The sequence below is a fragment of the Mustela nivalis genome (genome assembly GCF_964662115.1).
Source record: "Mustela nivalis genome assembly, chromosome: 9".
NCBI classification, from domain to species: Eukaryota; Metazoa; Chordata; class Mammalia; order Carnivora; family Mustelidae; genus Mustela; species Mustela nivalis.
Window position 1 is genome coordinate 102,144,643 of NC_139028.1, and position 18,089 is coordinate 102,162,731.

An 18,089-nucleotide genomic window follows, 5' to 3' on the forward strand; every position below is an offset into this window, starting at 1 on the left:
GGAGAGGGGGGCATACAGGAGGTTCCCAAGAGGGTCAGAACTTGCCCCCGGGCAGTTCCCAGCCCTCTATCCTACCCCAGCCTGGGAAGCCCCAGCAGGTCAGACTGACTGTCCCCTATTTCTTGTCGCCACCCAGAGGCCAACCCAGAGAAATTCAACAGCCGCTTTCGGAATAAGATGTTCTATGCCGGGGTGAGTCTGGGGTCAGCTGGCAACAGGCACCCTCCTCTCACACACACACCCCCCCGGCCACTCCCACTCCCTCCCCATGCCCACTGTTCTGCCGCCTGTACACCCTGCATACGGGTGTCTGCCGGCCCACGGGCCCCTGTCGGCAATGGTGAGAGAAAGTCCCTGTCACCAGATGGTGACGCCCTCTGTCTCCCACAGACAGCCTTCTCTGACTTCCTGATGGGCAGCTCTAAGGACTTGGCCAAGCACATCCGAGTGGTGGTAAGTGGGCCAGGCTGGCAGGCAGAGTGGGCGGGCCTGGCGGGGAGGGAGGCCGCCTCGGCACCGGTACACATCCCACACCCGCTCCCTGTTCCTGCCTGCAGTGTGACGGGACTGACCTGACCCCCAAGATTCACGACCTAAAACCCCAGTGCATCGTTTTCCTGAACATCCCCAGGTGAGGAGGGGAGGCTCTGTGTGCGCCCCGATGTGTCCAACCTGCACGACTGTCCTCTGAGGGTCCTTGTGTTGCCGTCCCCTCCAGGTACTGTGCAGGCACCATGCCCTGGGGCCACCCTGGGGAGCACCACGAATTTGAGCCCCAGCGGCACGACGATGGCTACCTCGAGGTCATTGGCTTTACCATGACATCCCTGGTGAGTGGGCCAACATGGGACTTGCCTGGAGCCCTGGCTCTGTCCCCACAGTGACCAGGAACACTGGCCCAAGATGGAAAGGTGGGGGGACCACGAAACTTCCCTTCACCAGCCAAGATGGGAGAATTCATTCTCATCTCTCTAGCTGGCGTCTCCCCCTCTTTCTCTGACCAGGGTCTCTCTCTCCCCTCCCATCTCTGGGGGGAGACTCTCTGGGGAGCTACTGTCACTGTGTTCCCTGGCTGGAGCATCCTTGCAGAGAATGGAGCCCGGGGCCCCACTAACCCTGCCCCGGTTCCTGACCTGAGCCTTCTGCACCCACAGGCGGCGCTGCAGGTGGGCGGACACGGCGAGCGGCTGACACAGTGCCGTGAGGTGGTGCTCACCACGTCCAAGGCCATCCCGGTGCAGGTGGACGGTGAGCCCTGCAAGCTCGCAGCCTCACGCATTCGCATCGCCCTGCGTAACCAGGCCACCATGGTGCAGAAGGCCAAGCGGCGGAGCGCCGCCCCCCTGCACAGCGAGTACGTTCCCCTCCTGGCCACCGCCACTCTGCCCCTCTCTCGAGCTGCAGTTTCCCCAGCTGGACAGGGGCCTCCGCGTCGCTGTGCCTCGGGGAGGTGGGGCGGGGCCCCTGGGTGCGGCGCCCAGCTGAGGACCCTTCCTGAGTGCCCTCTTGCCGCCCACGCCCCAGCCAGCAGCCCGTGCCCGAGCAGCTGCGGGTCCAGGTGAGCAGAGTCAGCATGCACGACTACGAGGCCCTGCATTACGACAAGGAACAGCTCAAGGAGGCCTGTGAGTGGCAGGCGGGCAAGGAGCCATTGAGGGCCCTGAGGGCGGGGCAGGGGGCTGAGGGGGAACAGCCAGCTGCTGACGGCCTGCTCTGTCCCCCAGCCGTGCCGTTGGGCACTGTGGTGGTCCCTGGAGACAGTGACCTGGAGCTCTGCCGTGCCCACATCGAGAGGCTCCAGCAGGTGAGGGGGTCGGGAACTGGCCTGGCGTGGGCCCACCCGCCCTAGTTTCTATTCTCTGCCAACTCCTGGCCTTGGCTTCTCTCGGCAGGAGCCCGAAGGTGCTGGAGCCAAGTCCCCTACCTGCCAGAAACTGTCCCCCAAGTGGTGCTTCCTAGACGGTGAGTGCCAGCTCCTGGCAGTCCTGGGTTGTGTCCTGCCCCCTCCTGGGGCTCCTGGTGGGGTAGCAGACTCTCGAGGCCTGGATAAGGGCCTCCTCCCACCTCAGACAGCTCTCTGCTTCCTCACAGCCACCACTGCCAGCCGCTTCTACAGGATCGACCGGGCCCAGGTGAGCAGCTTGCGGTCGTTTAGGCCAGCCCAGGGGCCTCTCTCTCTCTACCTCTGGCCCGCAGCCTCACAGACGGGTCCACTTGTTGTCCTGCTGGATGGAGCCCGCACATCTGCTCCCACCCGCACATAGGATGTAGTCACGCTGCCCACAGGCACAGGGAGCTGGCATGCCCAGAAAAGTCTGGCTGGGTGGGGGCATGGGCTTTGGAGCACAGGGGCCACCCAGTGAGCTCCAGAGGTGGAGGCACTTCTGGCCAGGTGCTAGGTGACCCAGGCAGAGGCTTAGCATGGGAAGGAGCTGGGAAGGCAAGGGAAAGAGAGACTGGCAGGGTCCCCTCACCCAGCTTCCACCTGCGGCTATCTCTGCTCCTGGCGGAGGCCTTTCCGGCCTGGCTGCGTCTGCACTGCCCACATCGGCTACCCTGGGAGGTCCTGACTCTCGGCCCCTGACCTCCTCACCCACAGGAACACCTCAACTATGTGACGGAGATCGCACAGGACGAGATTTATATCTTGGACCCTGAGCTGCTGGGGGCATCGGCCCGGCCTGACCTCCCAACCCCCACTTCCCCCCTCCCCACCTCCCCCTGCTCACCCACACTCCGGTGAGTCCTGCGTCTCCTCCAGCCCCCTGGCTCGAAACCCCACCTACAAGCCGGTACCTCCTGACATCCTGCCTTCGGCGCCAGACATGTGTCCGGTGTCCTGCTAGCTGCTGGGTCCCTACAGACCTTCCCTGATGGAGTCACTGGCAGAGAACCAAACCTTCCCAAAGCTGCGCTGGCTGGAGACCTGGGCTCCCCCTCTGATCTCTCTTCTGCGAGTCCTGTGTGCTGCCCCCCAGCATCCGAGCACGGCAGCCCGGGCTGGAGCCTCCAACCTCCCTTCCCCACTGCCTGGTGCCGTGCTCTTCCTGGCCCTTTGTGGCCTCCAGGGTGCTGGCCCCTGCCCTTTTCTTGCCACCTCAGAAAGGTCCCCCATTTCTCGCCAAGCTCCCTGCTCCACTCAGGCCTCAGCTTAGGGGTTCCCTCCCCAGAGAAGTCTCCCCAGGAACCCCAGCTGACGTTGCTTGTGAGATCATACCACCCCAGTGTCTTGTGCTCTTCGTAGCCCTTCCTGCTCTGAGAAGGCCTGATTTATGTGTTGACTTGTGTGTCTCCCTCACTAGAATGTAAGCTCCGTGAGAGCAAGCTCTCCGTGTGTCGTGTTCTCTGCTGTGTGGCTGGCTCCTGGCACAGGGCCTGCTCTGTAGGGGGCACTCAATAAACTTGACAGAACACAGGGCACCCCCTGTTGGGGGGGGTGACAACGGTCTCTGGGTCCCATCTCATCCTGCTCTGCTTGCAGGTCACTGCCAGGGGATATGGCGCCCCCTAAAGGTGAGGCCTAGCCCTTCTCCCTGGTCTGGGGTGGGGGTGGAGCCCACACACACAGCCTGCTGCAGCCACAGCCGGCCAGAGCCCTGGGGTCACCCCACCCCCAGCCTAGCGTGGGCGCCCCAGGCAGACCCACATGTGGGGCCGGCACATCTGTGCACCCACGCAGGGTCGGGTCTGCAGCCCCCGAGTGTGACGGCAGGTGTTCTGTGCAGGTGAGGAGCTGATTGAGGCTGCCAAGAGGAACAACTTCTGTAAGGTACTAGCCAGGGCTGGGCTTCTCTGCCCCGTGGCCCCATGGCTCTGCAGCTGCAGCCGGGAGGTGGCACCCAGGGAGGTCAGGCCCTCTGGGTGGGGCCAAGTTAGTCTGTGAAGGAGCTGTCATCTGTGATTGGATGCCCCTCCACAGGGTCTCTGTGGTGATTGCCGCATTCTGCCTTGCCCCTGTCTCCCTCACAGTGTCCCTTCATAGAGGCTTAGCACAGTCTGCCTTTCCCCAGTATTCAGGAAGGAGCGAGTCTTAGGGGATCCACTGGCCCCGGAGCTTGAGGGTCTGTCCTCCTGAGGAGTCCAGAAGCCCAGGGTCTCTCCCCTGCACTCCAGAAAGACCCCCCCCCAATCCTGAGGGATGATGTGTGTGAGCGCCCTAGTGTCAGGCCTACGACCTTTGTGCACTGGGGGACATTTCCCTGCTCTGTCCCCTGCCCTCAGCTCCAGGAGCTGCACCGAGCTGGGGGCGACCTTATGCACCGGGACGAGCAGAGTCGAACGCTCCTGCATCATGCCGTCAGCACGGGCAGCAAGGATGTGGTCCGCTATCTGCTGGACCACGGTGAGCTGGGCCACCAGGGGGCCTGGGCTAGGGCCAAGGCGGGAGGAGGGGAGGCTGCCAGTCTTCTCTGACTGCCCTGTCCCCTCTCCTCCAGCACCCCCAGAGATCCTTGACGCTGTGGAGGAGAAGTGAGTATCTGGGTGTGCCAGACTGGAAACTGCCCCATCTTCCAGCCCCTCCCACTCAGCGGGTCAGAGCCTAGAAACCCTGCCAGGCACCATCCCTTGCCCCTCAGCCCAAGCACCCTTCTCTGATCGCCCACTGGAGGCAGACAAGAGGACCCCGAGGACAGGACGGGGGTCCACAGCCAGACTGTTTCCACAGCGGGGAGACCTGTCTGCACCAGGCGGCAGCCCTGGGCCAGCGCACCATCTGCCACTACATCGTGGAGGCGGGGGCCTCCCTCATGAAGACGGACCAGCAGGTGAGCAGCCATGCAGGGCGTCCACCTGGGCACAGGGCAGCCCTGTCCCCAGCTCCTGCCCTTGTGAGCAGGAGCCATGGAGAAGGGCTGCCTTTTAGGACTGGAAGCTGTTCTTTAACCAACACCGTCTGGATTCTGAGAAACCTGAGCCCACGGTGCAGGGGGGAGGGGGTGAAGGCGGGGGGGGGGGGGATGGAGGGCCCATGACTGCCTGTCCTTTGAAGCATTTCCTCTCCTCACTGGCCACCTGGAGGGGAGGTCCCCAGCCATCTCCCGAGGCCCCAGAAGTGATGCCTGCTGCCCCCCCGCCCCCCACCCCAGGGTGACACTCCCCGGCAGCGGGCGGAGAAGGCCCAGGACACGGAGCTGGCCGCCTACCTGGAGAACCGGCAGCACTACCAGATGGTCCAGCGGGAGGACCAGGAGACGGCTGTGTAGCCGTGAGACCCGCGGCCACCAGAGGGGGAGCCCCCCATCGCCCCCTCACTGCCACATTCCAGTCGGATGACCACGGGGGGACCCGTGCCCCAGGGAAAGAGCCCCGTGCTGCCCCCTGAGGAGCTGCCCAGGCCTAGGGCTGGACTCTGAGGAGCTGGGGGATCTCACCTGTGGCCTGAGGCCTCAACCTGACCCGGGGCTGACAGGGGAACAGGAGACGGCACTGGACGGAGCAGGCCTTTGAGGGGGCTGGGGCTGGATCACTTCAGGGCGGCCCTCACCCTCCCCACCACGAGTGCCCTCACTGGGCCTTGGGCTACAGGGGGAGGGCAGCGGGGCCGGGGACCCTATCAGAGAGCCTTCGGGAAGGGGGTTCCTAAGCCACCCCGTTGGTGAGGGCCCTGACTGAGCCTGGCAGCCTGGGCCCCCTCTCCTGCCTCATCCCACCCTCCCCGGGAGCTTCCTCCCGGAAGCGCAGAACCTGCCGCGTTTGCGCCGCTGCCCCGCTTGGTGCCCACCCCCAGAGACCCTCCCCGTGTACCCAGTCATTTAATCACCGCCGACTGTGTGGCCTGGGGGTTGGAGTGGGGGTTCTCGTGGTGACATGTTTACAGCTGGGTGTGACTCAGTAAAGAGGATTTTTTTCCTTTCTGCTCTTCTTTACTTGCGGAGGAGGTCTTCCAGAAGCAGCGGGGTCTGGTGGTGGGGAGGCTGGACACCCCGGACCCAGACTCTTTCTTGTGTGTGTGGAGGGGGGCGTTCCTGGTTCGCGTTTGGGGGTGGGGTCTCAGGGCCTGCCCCGGACCTGACCTCTGCCTGGCTGCGCGGCTCGGCGGGGCCGGGGGAGGAGCTGATTTCCTCTTGCTTCCCGCTTCCCGCAGGGACGACAACAATGAAAGTGAAAGAGAGGTGGGGCGGGGGGCGAGGCCTGGATTCTTCGGCCCACTTGCCCTGTGGCCCTGGGCAAGCCCCCTCCCCCAGGCCTCGGTTGCTTTTGCTGTTTAGGGGATCGGGTGAGGTGATCCCCCAGGTCCCAGGATTGGAAGGAGTGAGCATCTGCAGCCGCCGCCTTGGCTGGGTCTGGAACTTCTCAGACGGCTCTTGTCAGCTCCCAAGCCTCACCAAATCCGGGCCTGAGGGCTCCTCCTCCCCCAACTTCCCCCAGCTCCCGCCCCCGAAAACCTGCGCTCCTGAAGGGCGCGGCGCGGTCCGCGTCCCCGAGCGCTTTCTCTGGGGCTCCCCGTCCCAGGCTCCCCGAACACTCAGCGGAGCGGCTCCCTGCACACTTGGTGAAGCGACCCGAGGTGGGGCTGGCGCTCTGTCCGCAGCACCTAAGGGGGAGCAGAGAGCCGGTCCTCGACGGGGTTAAACAGTCATCCGGGGACGGAGCCTCGCACAGGCTGGAACGCAGGCCCCGGGAGCGCCGGTACCCGTGACACCCCCGGAGCTCCGAGCTCCCTCCCAAGTCCCCATCCGCTCGGGCTTCCCTCCACGGGAAGAAGGGCGGGCGTCCATCGGGGAAAGAGAACGGCCCCAGAGGAAGGGGGCAGAGTCGGCGGCGGAAAGCTGGGGCTGGGGCAGGGCCCCGGGGAGCCTGGACAGGACAGGGGCCTGGGGCCGGGAGACCCCGGGCTCGGAAAATCGGGGGCAGGCAGAGCCCGCCGTCTGAACATGGACGGCCCGGGTGGAGCGAACCGGAGTTGCGGGGACCCGCGGCGGGAAGCCGGGGTAGAAGCGCCCGGGGGCGCGGGGCGGGAGCGGAGGCGGGGACGCCGGGGTCGGGGGGCGGTGCGGGTTTGAGGGGAGGGGGCGGGGCGGGTCCTTCCTCGGTGGGGATGGGGGGCGGGAAGGGGGCGGGGGCCCATGTGACCGGCTCAGACCGGTTCTGGAGACAAAAGGGGCCGCGGCGGCCGGAGCGGGACTGGCCCGGCGCGGGAGGGAGCGCAGCACCGCGGGCAGCGAGCGAGTGAGCGCGCGGGGGCCCCGGCGGACTTGCAGCGGCGGCCTGGGCCCTTCGCCAGCTAGGCCCCGGCCAGCCTCGGGCCCCGGGGGCGGGGTGGCGGTCCGAGCTGCGTCCTGAACTCCAGGCCGCCCCCAGCGAGACACTTTGGGCTGTGCGCCCCGGCTAGCGGCGAGGGGCCGACCCCAGAGCCCTCCCGCCGCCGTCGCGGCCCGTGGGCCTGGCGAGTGGGGCCGGGGGTGGGAGGTGCGCGCGTGCGGCGCCCCCGTGGGGAAGGGGGCGGCAGGGGGACGCTGACCCGACATCTCCCCGCAGGATGCATCACCGAGGCTTCCTCCTCCTCGCCCTCCTCACCCTGTTGGCGCTCACCTCCGCGGTGGCAAAAAAGAAAGGTGATACGGGGTGTGGGGGACTGGAGGAGGGCTGGAGACCGGCGGGTGAGGCCGGCAGCCTCGGGCCTGGCCGCCGGCATTCCGAGGCCGGGACCCCAGGAAGTGGTCCCCGAGTGAGTCTGAGCCCCGTTCCCCGTGCGTCTTAGACAAAGTGAAGAAGGGCGGCCCGGGGACCGAGTGCGCGGAGTGGGCCTGGGGGCCCTGCACCCCCAGCAGCAAAGACTGCGGCGTGGGCTTCCGCGAGGGCACCTGTGGGGCCCAGACTCAGCGTACCCGGTGCAGGGTGCCTTGCAACTGGAAGAAGGAGTTTGGAGGTGAGGTGGGGCGCAGGCGGAGGGAGGGCTGGGGGTGGGGTGGGGGCAGCCTCACTGAAACTTGGGCAGGTTTGCGGCCACCACTGGGCCCCCGGATCTGACCCAGGGCGCTCTCCCTCCAGCGGACTGCAAGTACAAGTTTGAGAACTGGGGGGCGTGTGATGGGGGCACGGGCACCAAAGCCCGCCAAGGCACCCTGAAGAAGGCGCGGTATAATGCCCAGTGCCAGGAGACCATCCGCGTGACCAAGCCCTGCACCCCCAAGACCAAAGCCAAGGCCAAAGGTCAGGGAACTGGTTGGGGGTTGGGGGTGGTCATTGCCGGGGCCCTCCACAACCAGTGAGAGGGAATGGTTAAGCCTAAAGTTCTGGACTGTGGCTGGTGACTTCTTGACACCTCTGCCCTATGCTTTTCCTGTCCGTAGAGATGCCTTAGATGGGCAGGTACTGAGGGTGAGCCACAGAAGGTGCTCAAGGATTATCAAATCCTTCTGGCCGGAGTGGAAGTACAAACTCTGTTGGAGCATTTTGCTTGGGAGTCAGGGAGTTGTCCCAGAAGGGCTTGGCTTTGTCACCTCTCCAGCCAGAAGAAACATTTGGTCAGCTTGGGTCCTTTCTAGTATCAGAACTTCCCAGTCCCAACTCCCACCACCCCCTAGCTCATTGCCAATTCACAGCAGCCTAGAGAGGCCATCACGGCAGAGGTGAATCAGCCCACCTTGTTAGGTGAGGAGGTGGAGGCTGAGGGCCCCTGGGACCAAGAACTTGAAGATTTCCCCGAGCCCAAATGAAAGTGGCCCAAGTCCGTGTGGCATCAATATGGCTGCGCTCTCCCTCCAGCGACCCGGTCCGCTGATCTGCAGCCACTAGGGGGCAGAATTTTCTCCCTAATGTATATACTGGGGGTCTCTACCAGGTCACCTGAACTTCAGGTGACTCTGATAACACGCTATTTCTTGTTTTACAGCCAAGAAAGGGAAGGGAAAGGACTAGCAGCCAGGTCTGGATGCCGCGGAGCCCAGGGCCGGTGCCCTCCCTCCCACAGGCCCAAGATCTAACCTACCAGTGCCTTTTGTCTACTCATTAGCTTTATCAATCATACCCTGCTTCTTCCCTTTCAGTCCTCTGCCCCCACCCCCAAGTGTCCCAGATGGGGAGGGACAGGGGATTGTGGACAGCTTGAGCCTCCTGCCCCAGAGGGATGTGATTCCTGGTACCCCCTTTTGTTCTTCCCCACAAAGATGCCATTACTGAGAAATAAATAAAGTCGTGTTTTTGTTTTGTTTTGTTTTTTCCCAATAAAAGCTTTTCATTTAATATATAAAAGCCCCAACCCAGGGAGTTTGCTGTGGTAATTTGTTGGGGCAGAAACTTGGGAAGGAACGGGAAGGCGGTAGGGATGTGGCTTTCAGGGGGCTGGGGGGCTTGGCGGTGAGTGCTCCCCAGAGCTCATGGAAAAAGCAGGAAGGTTATGAAAAATTGCTTTCAGGGCCCTGACTGACTCCTGAGAGGGTGCCCCATCCAGTCCCCTGAGCCTTTCAGTCTCGTCTTTCGGGGGGGGGGGGGGAGCACACCGGAGCTGGGAAGCCAGAAGGCTCCCTAGAACGGACACTCCTCATCTCAGCCACTCTCAACCAAAGGTCTTTTGGTACAGCCCACTACCAATAGAAGGTTCTATCCATTGGGAGAGAGGAGATGGGAGCTGCTTGCCTGAACCCTGTGTGGGTCAAGTTGGCCCCCATTCTCCCCGGCAACCCAGGCCTCCCTCACATGCTGCAGAAGCCTGCTGGGAGGGTGCTCTTCAGAATCGGGGGGCCTCTGCTCCGCACGGGACCGCAGGAAGCCAGGACCTCCACTCCTGAGCGTGAGATGCTGACCTCCTAGCTGCCCCATCCTGACCATGACCAGGACAGTGCTGGGGTTGGGGGAGGGATGGAGAGGGGAGAGGGGGGTGCCTGAGAGCCCAGAAGGGCCTGGCCTCCAGCTAGCCCACCCGCCCACCCAACCAGCACCTGGCCGAGTAGCTGCAGCGAGGAGAGCGCTCTGCCCCTGGAATGGGACCTGGGAGGAGGGGCTGGGCCTACATGCGGGGTGCAGCAGGGAGAAAGCACCAACTACAGCAGAATGGAAGGACCCTACCCCTCCACTCCCTTCCCAAGCCTCCTTTCCCCAGCATCGGCTCCCCTGCTCCTCCCACAGGGATCCCCGGCTCCTGCAACCCCCAGATGTCCATTCTCCCAGCCACCCGGTTGGTCACAGTGGGCCAGGTGCCCGAGAAGCCCAGTGACTCCCAGCAACCTGAGGCGGGCCAACAGAGGGTGGGGCGGGGCAGTCTTGCTCCAGATGCTTCTGGGGCTGAGCCTCCTGCCTGTGCTGAGTGGAGATCTGGTCTGTCCGCATCCCGCCACAGCTGCTTCCTGAGCCTCACAGGGCTCTCGGGGACCTCAGTTCTCTTCAGTGAACAGGAAGGCGGAGAGACGCTTCCAGATTTCCAGACCTCTCTGCGACCACCACGGGAGGGACCACCCCCCGTGACCACCCCCGCGGCTCAGCGCACACACGCGACCACCAGCACCTCCTGTGGCGCCTCTGCCCGCCTACCTGGCTGTGCCGATGTTCCTATACTGGCACAGCAGCAGGTGCCGGAAGGTCTTTTTAAAGGTGGCGTTGCAGAGGGCATAGCAGGCAGGGTTGATGGTGCTGTTGACGTAGCAAAGCCAGTAGCCGATGGACCACACCGTTTCGGGGATGCAGCTGTGGCAGAAGGTGTTCACCAGGACCATGACATTGTATGGCGTCCAGGTGAGGATGAAGGCCAGCAGGATGGCAAAGATGGTCCGAGTCACCTTGCGCTCCCGGGCCGCCATCTGGCGTTTCTTGCGCACCTGGTTGCGGGCAATGCTGGCGAACTTGCGGGCCACGTTGGCCGCCGGACGCATGCCCGCGGGCGTGGCCGGGACGATCTCGATGGCTGTCACACACTCATTGCCAGTCTGCTTCGTCACAATCTGGATCTTGGACCATTTGGAGGCGGGGTTGAGGGCCCGCGGTTGGAGGGGAGGGGCGGGCACGGCCGGCGTGGTGGCCTCCGCGGTGGACAGCTCCGTGGGGGGCCGTTCCTTGGTGTTGTGTGTGGCGCTGCCTGAGCTGGACTCATTGGAAGTGTCCTTGTCGGCCATGGGGCGCGGTGGGGGCGGCAGGGCCGGGGGAGGGGCCTCCTCCAGCTTCCCGTTGCGCAGCTCCTCGGGGCCCGCATCCCCTGGCGGGGCCTTCTGGAGGCTCTGCTTCATCAGAGGGCTCTTGAGGAAGGCCAGGGTCTTGGCCTTCTTCTCCTTGGGGCCTTCGGGCCGGTGCTTGTGGACTCGGCTGCGACTGGCCAGGGAGATGTGGATGTAGAGCACCGTCATGATGACCACGGGCAGGTAGAAGGCAGCAATGGCAGTGCCGAAAGTCACCGCCGGGTTGGACAGGAACTGGATGAAGCATTGGTTGTCTGGCACCGTCCTCTTGCCCACCACAAACTGCCAGAACAAGATAGCAGGTGCCCAGAGCACGAAGGACAAGACCCAGGCGGCGGCGATCATGAGGCCTGCCATCTTGGTGGTGCGCCGGGCTGGGTAGGTGAGGGGCTTGGTGACACAGAAGTAGCGGTCAAAGCTGATGATGAGGAGGTTCATGACCGAAGCGTTGCTCACCACATAGTCCAGGGCCAGCCACAGGTCACAGACCACGGCGCCCAGAGGCCAGTAGCCCTTGATGATGTACACGGTGTAGAGGTTCATGGAGAAAGCGCCGATGATGAGGTCGGCACACGCCAGGCTGAAGAGGAAGTAGTTGTTGACTGTCTGCAGCTGCCTGTTGACCTTGATAGAGAGCATCACCAGGATGTTGCCCACGACAGTCACCAGGCTCAATGAGCCTGTCACCGTGGCGATGAATACCATTTCCACGGTTTCGTAGCGGTTATGTGTGGACGTGACCAAGCGCACAGACTGGTTGCCCGAGCTGCCATTGACTGGTGTGATATTCGCCATTTTGGTTAGCCAGGGCAGCCAGGCAGGAGTCTGGAGGAGGAGGGAGAGAGGAAAGGGTGAGCTGCTGAAGGGGTTTGGAGAGGTAACGGGAGGTAACAGAGGAACATTGTCCTGTGGGGCCTTGGAGAACTCCGCCCATCACTGGCTCGTTTCTTCACCCATTCATCACATATTAAGCGCCTACTGTGTACAGGCACCGTCCTGGGGGCAGGAGTTATAGAAGTGATTGAGACACACAAGATCCCCACCCTCACGGAGCTTCCAGTTTGATTGGGGCAGACGAACGTGCAAACCACAAAAAAAAAAAAAAAAAAAAAAAAGAAAGAAAGAAAGAAAAAAACCTGGAAGGAAAACAAGAGGGCAAATGGTATATAGTGGGTGAGTCAGAGGACAGACAGGGATGCTTCCTTGTTGGGTGATCAGTGAAGGCCTCTCCAAGGAGGGGATCTGGACAATGGCAAGGAGGCAGCCATGTGAAGAGTCACGGAGGTGGCTTAGTCGGGGCAATAGCCAGAGCAAAGGCCCTGGGGCACATATGGGGTACAGAGAGAAGGCCAGTGTGTGCAGGCCCCAGAGAAGCAATGGGGAGGGTTTTCAGTGGTCCCAGACGTCAGCATGTAGCTCTGGTCAGGAGCGTTCATTCACCTCCTCAGTCATTTTGTGATCAAACATCCTGGGGGACCTGTCCTCCATCCTCCTAGATGGCACTGGGGACACAGGCAAGAATATATATTAGCAGTTAAGACTTCTCATCTACTAATTGTTGGGCACTTTACTTTCTACCAACATTAACTAACGTCTTCCTCACGACACATCTGTGAAGTAGAAACCTTTATTTTTCACTACTTCCAGGTGAGGAAACTGAGGCACAGAGATACTAAATAACCCACCCAAAGTTCCACAAGTCCTTGACGTCCTGCTGCTGCCCCAGAACCCTAAGGTTTCTGGCAGAGGGAGACCTGAAGAGCCACAAGAGCCGGTGAGGCCACCTCAGGGAAGGCTCCGGGGATGACCGGGGTGGCCTGGAGTGGGGAACCACCGAGGACGAGGAGAGTGCCATGTAGAGGGCCCAGAAAGGTACATACCAACACAGCCTCCCCTCTCCGAGCTCCCCCTCCCAGCCCCAGGGTGTGTGTGGGGGGCACTCAGTGCAGGGGTGGTAGGGACCATCCACAGCAAGGGGCTGAGGGAGGACCAGGAGGAGTCAGAAGCCGAGAGGGCCTGTCAGCCAAGGAAATTCACACAGGGCTTCCAAGGGGCCAGCACCAGCTCTTGGCCCAACTGGGGACACAAAGGGGCCTCAAAGTGTCCCAGAGGGAAGGGGGGATGTGGCAGGGGAGCCTGTGGCCACCCCAAGGGCACCCCCTGGCCCGCCAGTACACATGGAGAACATCCCGGTAGGGCCCCCCAAGCACATGGCCCCTCCCCTGAGCCTGTACCCCCCCTCCCACCCAGGTCCCTCCTCATCTCTCCCCTGCCTTCCTCTCCCATACACGTGAGGGAGGCCCACGCCCAGTGCGCTATGCCAGGGCAGCCGTTCAGCCCAGCCTCCTTCACACCCGCCAACACACGCACCATTACACACGCACACGGCCCCGTCGCAGCCCCGCCAGCCCCGCGCTGTCGTATACACAACGTCTGTGTGTGACAGAGAGGAAGAGAGAGGGCGAGGCAGCCAGTGTGGAGGAAGGAGCACTCACCCAGCAGCCCAGGCTCCAAGGCCAGCAGGGTCCTGGCTCTAGACCAGCCACCTCCCCTTCCCACCTCTCTCTTTCTCGTTTGCAAAATAGAGAGGACCCGGTCCCAGACCCCTCCCAAGCAGCTATGGGGACCAGCAACTGAACTTTCCATCTGCCGCAAGAAAATGCGCCAGAGGCTAGAGGCAAGGACCAGGGTGACCCATCCCTGCCCCACGCCTGGCCTCAACCCCTCTCATTCGCCTCTGCAGACCCAGACCCTGCCTCCTGGCCTGGCAGTTCACATTCGCCTGTCCAAATCCTTGGTTCTCAGGAGGAGAGGCTCAAAGAGGGGTGTTGCCATTTCCAAGGTCACACATGAGTCAAGGACAAAGGCTAAAAACCAGCCTCTCTGGGGTCTCTGACAGCCGCATTTCATCTTGGAGAGTTTCCGGTGTCTCCCTCTGAGCTGGTAGGGCAGAAGCACCTAGCAGGGAGGGCTGGCCCTCGCCAGGCAGGTGCAAGCCGGTGCAGGGTGGGCAGGATGGATCTGTCCGCCAGCTCCAAGGAAAGCCCCATCTCAGCCTCCGGGGGCCAGGACACGGGTCAGCGAGATGGGAATGGGGCCAGAAGTCCCCAATACGAAAAACATAGGAGCCCTGGTTTATTGAGTGTTAACTAGGAGTCAGGAATCCTTCTGAGCTTTTTCAGCAGATTACCTGGTTTAATCCCTACAGATTCCTGATAAGGCCGGTACTATTAGTATCCCCATCTCACTGAGGTAACTATCTTCCTACAGATGAGGATAATGTTAATTAACTTGCCCAAAGTCCTCCCGTGTGTAAGGGGGAAGGGCTCAATTAGAACCCAGGAGCCACCTTCTCAACCCCAACCTGTCTCAGGTGGATTTCCTGCCTCTGCTGTCCACTGCTCAAAACCAAAGAACTAAGGGTCCCTTCCCACTCCCTGCTGGTTCCTCCACTTAGCTTTCCCAGAAGAGAAGAGACCTCTTATCTCCATGGGGGACAGACATCTTGTCTCGGAGATGACAGGTGGTTTAGTTCCCCTCTGGGTCCGCTAGGGGAAGCTGCCAGCGGCAGAAAGGGTGAAGCATGGTGCCTTGCCGACTCCCGCCCCAGCATCTTTCTGAACCCCCCCACCCCGCACCCCACCTGCCCAGCACACATTCTGACAGCAACCCTCTCTGGGGCCTCTCTCTGCCATCCAGGCCCGCCGGAGATCCGGGAGTCGAGCAACCGCTGCCCAGGGCTGTGCACACCGCTAGATGGCAATGTCGAGCCCTGGGTGCCGGCTCCTGACTCCCGGCGGGCGGCGGCTCTTCGCCGCCGCCCCCAACTCCAGTGCGACCGAGAACACAGAGGAGGCTCCAGGGCAGGGCCTCCCAAGGGTAGGACGTGCCCGCATCCCCCAACCCCACCCCTTTGCCAGGCCCTGCCCGCGAGCTGCCCTCGTCGCCGCGCGGGTTCAGTGGTGGGAAAGTTAAGGGCGCCGGGCTTCCACCCGGCCCCGCCGAGCAATGTGTGGGCGGGAAGGCGAGTGCGAGTTCTGTTTGTGTGTGATTACTGGGGAGCGCGAGTAGAAGCGAGTAGCTGTCTGCATGTGCGTGTGTGCGCGCTCGGCCACGCCTGGATACCAGTGGGCCCTGTGCGCGTGAGCAGGCCCGTGCCATGTGGACACGTGTTTGTGCATGCGTGCGCGGGCCCGGGGTGCTGTGGTCTGGGGAATGCACACGATTTGGGTATGCCTATACCTGGGAGTTTGTGCACAAGAGCAAACGCAGAGCCCACAGTAGGTGACCTGCCCGGGTTCAAACGGCCCTGCCAGGAGACCTCAGTTCAGACTTCCGCTGTCTGAGCACAGAGAAGATCCAGTCTAGAGCCAGAGCCTGAATCGTGCCTGTGCCCCGCTCGTGGGTGGGAAGGGGTCGGGGCTAGACTACAATCTGGGCTGCGAAGGGCCTCCTGACCTTGGGCATCGTCTCAGCCAGCGCCCAGTGGTGTGTGGGTCCCCAACGCTGTGGCGTGGTGTCCCAGCCTGGGACTGACTTCTGTCGAGGGGCCTCTGCTGGAGTCGCCCCACTGGCCTTCCAGGACACCAGGCTCAGCAAAGCGTGCTCAGGAGGATTATGGTCAAAGGGTGCCCAGTCTGCCGGTGGGAATATACCGGCAGCACCTCCAAAACGGGGAGGCCCAGCCGGGGCTTAGGTCAGTTGAGTGTAAGATTCATTCCTTCCCACACTTCTAACCCTGCACCCCGCCGGAGAGGCACCATCTGGCCCCAGCGGCTAGAGTGGGCTCCCGGTTTCTCGGGCTCTGGGCCTGGGCGGACCTCGAGGACCGGGTTGGGAGTTATTATTGGGCTCTTCTGGAGGCTCCTCCAGGTCCCCTTCCTGGTCAATGGGGCCCTGGGTCTCCGGTGCCCCGCCCTCCCCCCAACCCCCTAGCACGCAGTTCCTGCAGCCTCTGGGCGTGGGCACCGTGCTTTCCCGGGTTCTGGAGCCCCCCCTTTTCCGGACGAGAAGGGAGCGCGTGCTCTGGACGCCGTGGGGAGGGGGTTGGGGTGTGGGTCCTTGGTTCTTAGGCATTCACTTTAAGGTTCCAGAAAGGCTGTGCCCCTGGATCCGTCCCTGGGGCGGGAGAAAGACTCAAGAGTTCACAGGAGGGAAAAGGGGCTCAGGGAATTCGCTAGGGACACTGCGCCTGACACTTCCGCCACTGGGCCCGGGGCTTGGCTCCGGCTCTCCCGGGCTCGGAGCCTGGGCAACAGCAAGGGGTAGTCCTAGAGTGGGGGAGGGGCGCCAGGGGAGGGTGGGGGTATCTCCGTCGGGGTTCAAGGTCGCGGATGGAGGACTTCATGGACCGGAGTGGGCTGGCAGCGCCGGGGGTTGGGGGTGGGGAGACGGGCGGGAAAAAGGCTCCTTAGGGCTCCGGATCCTGGCGCCCTCCAGAGCTGCCCGTGGGAGGACTGGAGTGCAGGGTCCCGCCCCCGACGGCTGCCCCTGGCGCCTTGAGGGCTGTGGGCGGGTACCCCTCCCCCGACCTCCTGAATGTCCATTCCTTCCCAGAGGCGCACCTGGAGAAGCTTCCGAGACTCCGGGTCTTTCTTCCCGCGGGGCCCCTCACCCTCGGGCTCTGTGCAGCTCCAAGCACCGCGGTCGTCCCCAAAAGGGCCTGGGGCCCCGTCCTAATGGGACCAGTCTCCGGGGAGCCTCAGAGGGTCCGGGAGCCCCACGTCCTTCTCCCCCAATCGAGTCCCCCTGCCCCCGCGCCGCCGCGTAGTCACTTACCAGACACCTCCACCCCGGTCCCCTCGCACCTGACAGACGGCGGGACCAGCGGGCGGCCCGCGGGCCAGCGGGCGGGGCGCGCGGCCGGGCCGCGGGCCGGGGGCGGGGACGGGGTGCCGAGGGGCGGCCCCTGCTCCGCCCGCAGCTCCCGGCGCTGTGGCTTCGACTCGCGCTCACGCTCGCACTTTTCCCCGAGCCGCGTGATGTCACGGGGAAGCAGCCAATCCTAGTGGGGCCGCGCCGCCCGCCCCGGGCCGGCCACCCAACTGAGACGCGCGGGGGGCACCACCCGGGGCGTCGGGGACCCCAGCTACGAGCGCCCCTCACTAGAGCCGGCCGGCAAGCTCCCCGCTCGGCCACTGTGGGGGGACCGCCCCCGGCTGGCAGTACTGCTTAGCAGGGGGGCGCTGCCCTCCGGGGAGGCTGGGGTGGGGGTGGGGGGGGTGTCCGCGTTGTCATGGGGACGCGGCGCCCCCTCGCGGGCTGGGGAGGGAGCTGGCAGCCCCGTCTGGCTCCGCTCTCCGCCTCCGCTCTGACCAAGCACCCAGGACCTGGAGGTGGTCTCGCGCCCCGCCTGGACCTCCCTCCCTACGGGGCCCCGCTCACAGTGGGACCTCGGAGGAGCGAGTGTTTGACCCCAACAAGAGGTTACGGGTGGGTGGGGTCGGCTCAGCCGTCACGGTTCCGTCGGGGCAGAGAGCTGAGGGCCGGCAGCTTCCAGCCTCAGGGCCGCTTGTCGGCCGCCGGGCTGTCAGAGAGGAGGGGCGCCGTCGGGGCCTGGGAAGGAGCTGGAGAGAGAAGACAGGCAACAGTCCGCCAGGGAGGGAGGAGCCCGCCCATCGCACACAACACTTGCCCGGCCCCCGACCACCGCCGCCCGGTTCCCGGCTCCCGAACTTCAGGCCGGGAAGGGGTGCGCATCCCCTCTTCGGCCGCAGGATGGGACGCGCCGCCCAGGCAGCCGCGGCCAGGAGGGCAAGTTCACCGATGCCTGTGAGGGAGAGCTGAGTGCCCAAGGTCACCTGGGGCGGAGCCCGGAGCGAGACCCCAGAGGGCGAGTGGTGTCTTGAGGTTTCCGGGAACCGCATGGGTCGAGGCCTGGAGACTTGGGACCTTGCTTGTGCGGAGCGGAAGGGGAGGGCCCGGGAGTCCGCGACTGGGGCGCCCGCGAACGGGTCCGGTGACTTCAGCACCTCGGAGAGC

General features: G+C 63.7%; 3 protein-coding genes across 21 annotated transcripts in view; 2 read left to right on the plus strand and 1 right to left on the minus strand.

Annotated features, from left to right (window-relative positions):
* The window catches only part of DGKZ (diacylglycerol kinase zeta), a 41,874-nt gene extending 36,023 nt beyond the window's left edge, over positions 1-5,851 (plus strand). For 8 of the 15 annotated variants that reach the window (XM_082747546.1, XM_082747548.1, XM_082747536.1 and 5 more), the window contains 16 exons: positions 137-192; positions 391-453; positions 558-631; positions 719-830; positions 1,155-1,354; positions 1,525-1,625; positions 1,725-1,804; positions 1,893-1,962; positions 2,092-2,132; positions 2,600-2,739; positions 3,482-3,513; positions 3,726-3,769; positions 4,222-4,342; positions 4,437-4,470; positions 4,667-4,766; positions 5,088-5,851. In XM_082747546.1, the coding sequence (XP_082603672.1) occupies positions 137-192; positions 391-453; positions 558-631; positions 719-830; positions 1,155-1,354; positions 1,525-1,625; positions 1,725-1,804; positions 1,893-1,962; positions 2,092-2,132; positions 2,600-2,739; positions 3,482-3,513; positions 3,726-3,769; positions 4,222-4,342; positions 4,437-4,470; positions 4,667-4,766; positions 5,088-5,204 (1,385 nt within the window). In that variant the 3' untranslated portion in view covers positions 5,205-5,851. Of the gene's footprint in view, positions 1-136; positions 193-390; positions 454-557; positions 632-718; positions 831-1,154; positions 1,355-1,524; positions 1,626-1,724; positions 1,805-1,888; positions 1,963-2,091; positions 2,133-2,599; positions 2,740-3,481; positions 3,514-3,725; positions 3,770-4,221; positions 4,343-4,436; positions 4,471-4,666; positions 4,767-5,087 lie in introns of all 15 variants that reach the window. The other 7 variants (XM_082747545.1, XM_082747547.1, XM_082747549.1 and 4 more) reach the window with 1 other exon arrangement.
* A 222-nt stretch (positions 5,852-6,073) lies between these two features.
* MDK (midkine) lies at positions 6,074-9,195 on the plus strand. Of its 4 annotated transcripts, none has more exons than XM_082747972.1 (5): positions 6,074-6,630; positions 7,480-7,556; positions 7,703-7,870; positions 7,993-8,154; positions 8,837-9,195. In XM_082747972.1, the coding sequence occupies exons 2-5, from the start codon at positions 7,481-7,483 to the stop codon at positions 8,860-8,862; spliced, it is 432 nt and encodes a 143-aa protein (XP_082604098.1). In that variant the 5' UTR covers positions 6,074-6,630; position 7,480; the 3' UTR covers positions 8,863-9,195. The 4 variants fall into 4 exon arrangements, with proteins under 4 accessions (XP_082604098.1, XP_082604097.1, XP_082604099.1 ...); XM_082747971.1 differs by having other exon boundaries at positions 6,113-6,508; XM_082747973.1 differs by lacking the exon at positions 6,074-6,630 and adding an exon at positions 6,758-6,932.
* Positions 8,906-17,217, minus strand: CHRM4 (cholinergic receptor muscarinic 4). 2 transcript variants are annotated; one of them, XM_082747728.1, is made up of 2 exons: positions 16,887-17,217; positions 8,906-11,933 (listed from the first exon to the last, which is right to left on the minus strand). In XM_082747728.1, exon 2 carries the CDS (start codon positions 11,901-11,903, stop codon positions 10,467-10,469), a length of 1,437 nt encoding a protein of 478 aa, XP_082603854.1. In that variant the 5' UTR covers positions 11,904-11,933; positions 16,887-17,217; the 3' UTR covers positions 8,906-10,466. The 2 variants fall into 2 exon arrangements, with proteins under 2 accessions (XP_082603854.1, XP_082603855.1); XM_082747729.1 differs by lacking the exon at positions 16,887-17,217 and adding an exon at positions 16,673-16,697.
* Between the last annotated feature and the right edge of the window lie 872 nt (positions 17,218-18,089).

Bases quoted from the DNA above. Each gene is read 5' to 3' on its own strand.
- MDK (XM_082747970.1), top strand. From the start codon at position 7,040: ATGGGGGGCGGGAAGGGGGCGGGGGCCCATGTGACCGGCTCAGACCGG. The intron at 7,557-7,702 runs GTGATACGGGGT...CGTGCGTCTTAG, and splicing joins CGCGGTGGCAAAAAAGAAAG to ACAAAGTGAAGAAGGGCGGC. The intron at 7,871-7,992 runs GTGAGGTGGGGC...CTCTCCCTCCAG, and splicing joins CTGGAAGAAGGAGTTTGGAG to CGGACTGCAAGTACAAGTTT.
- CHRM4 (XM_082747728.1), bottom strand. From the start codon at position 11,903: ATGGCGAATATCACACCAGTCAATGGCAGCTCGGGCAACCAGTCTGTG.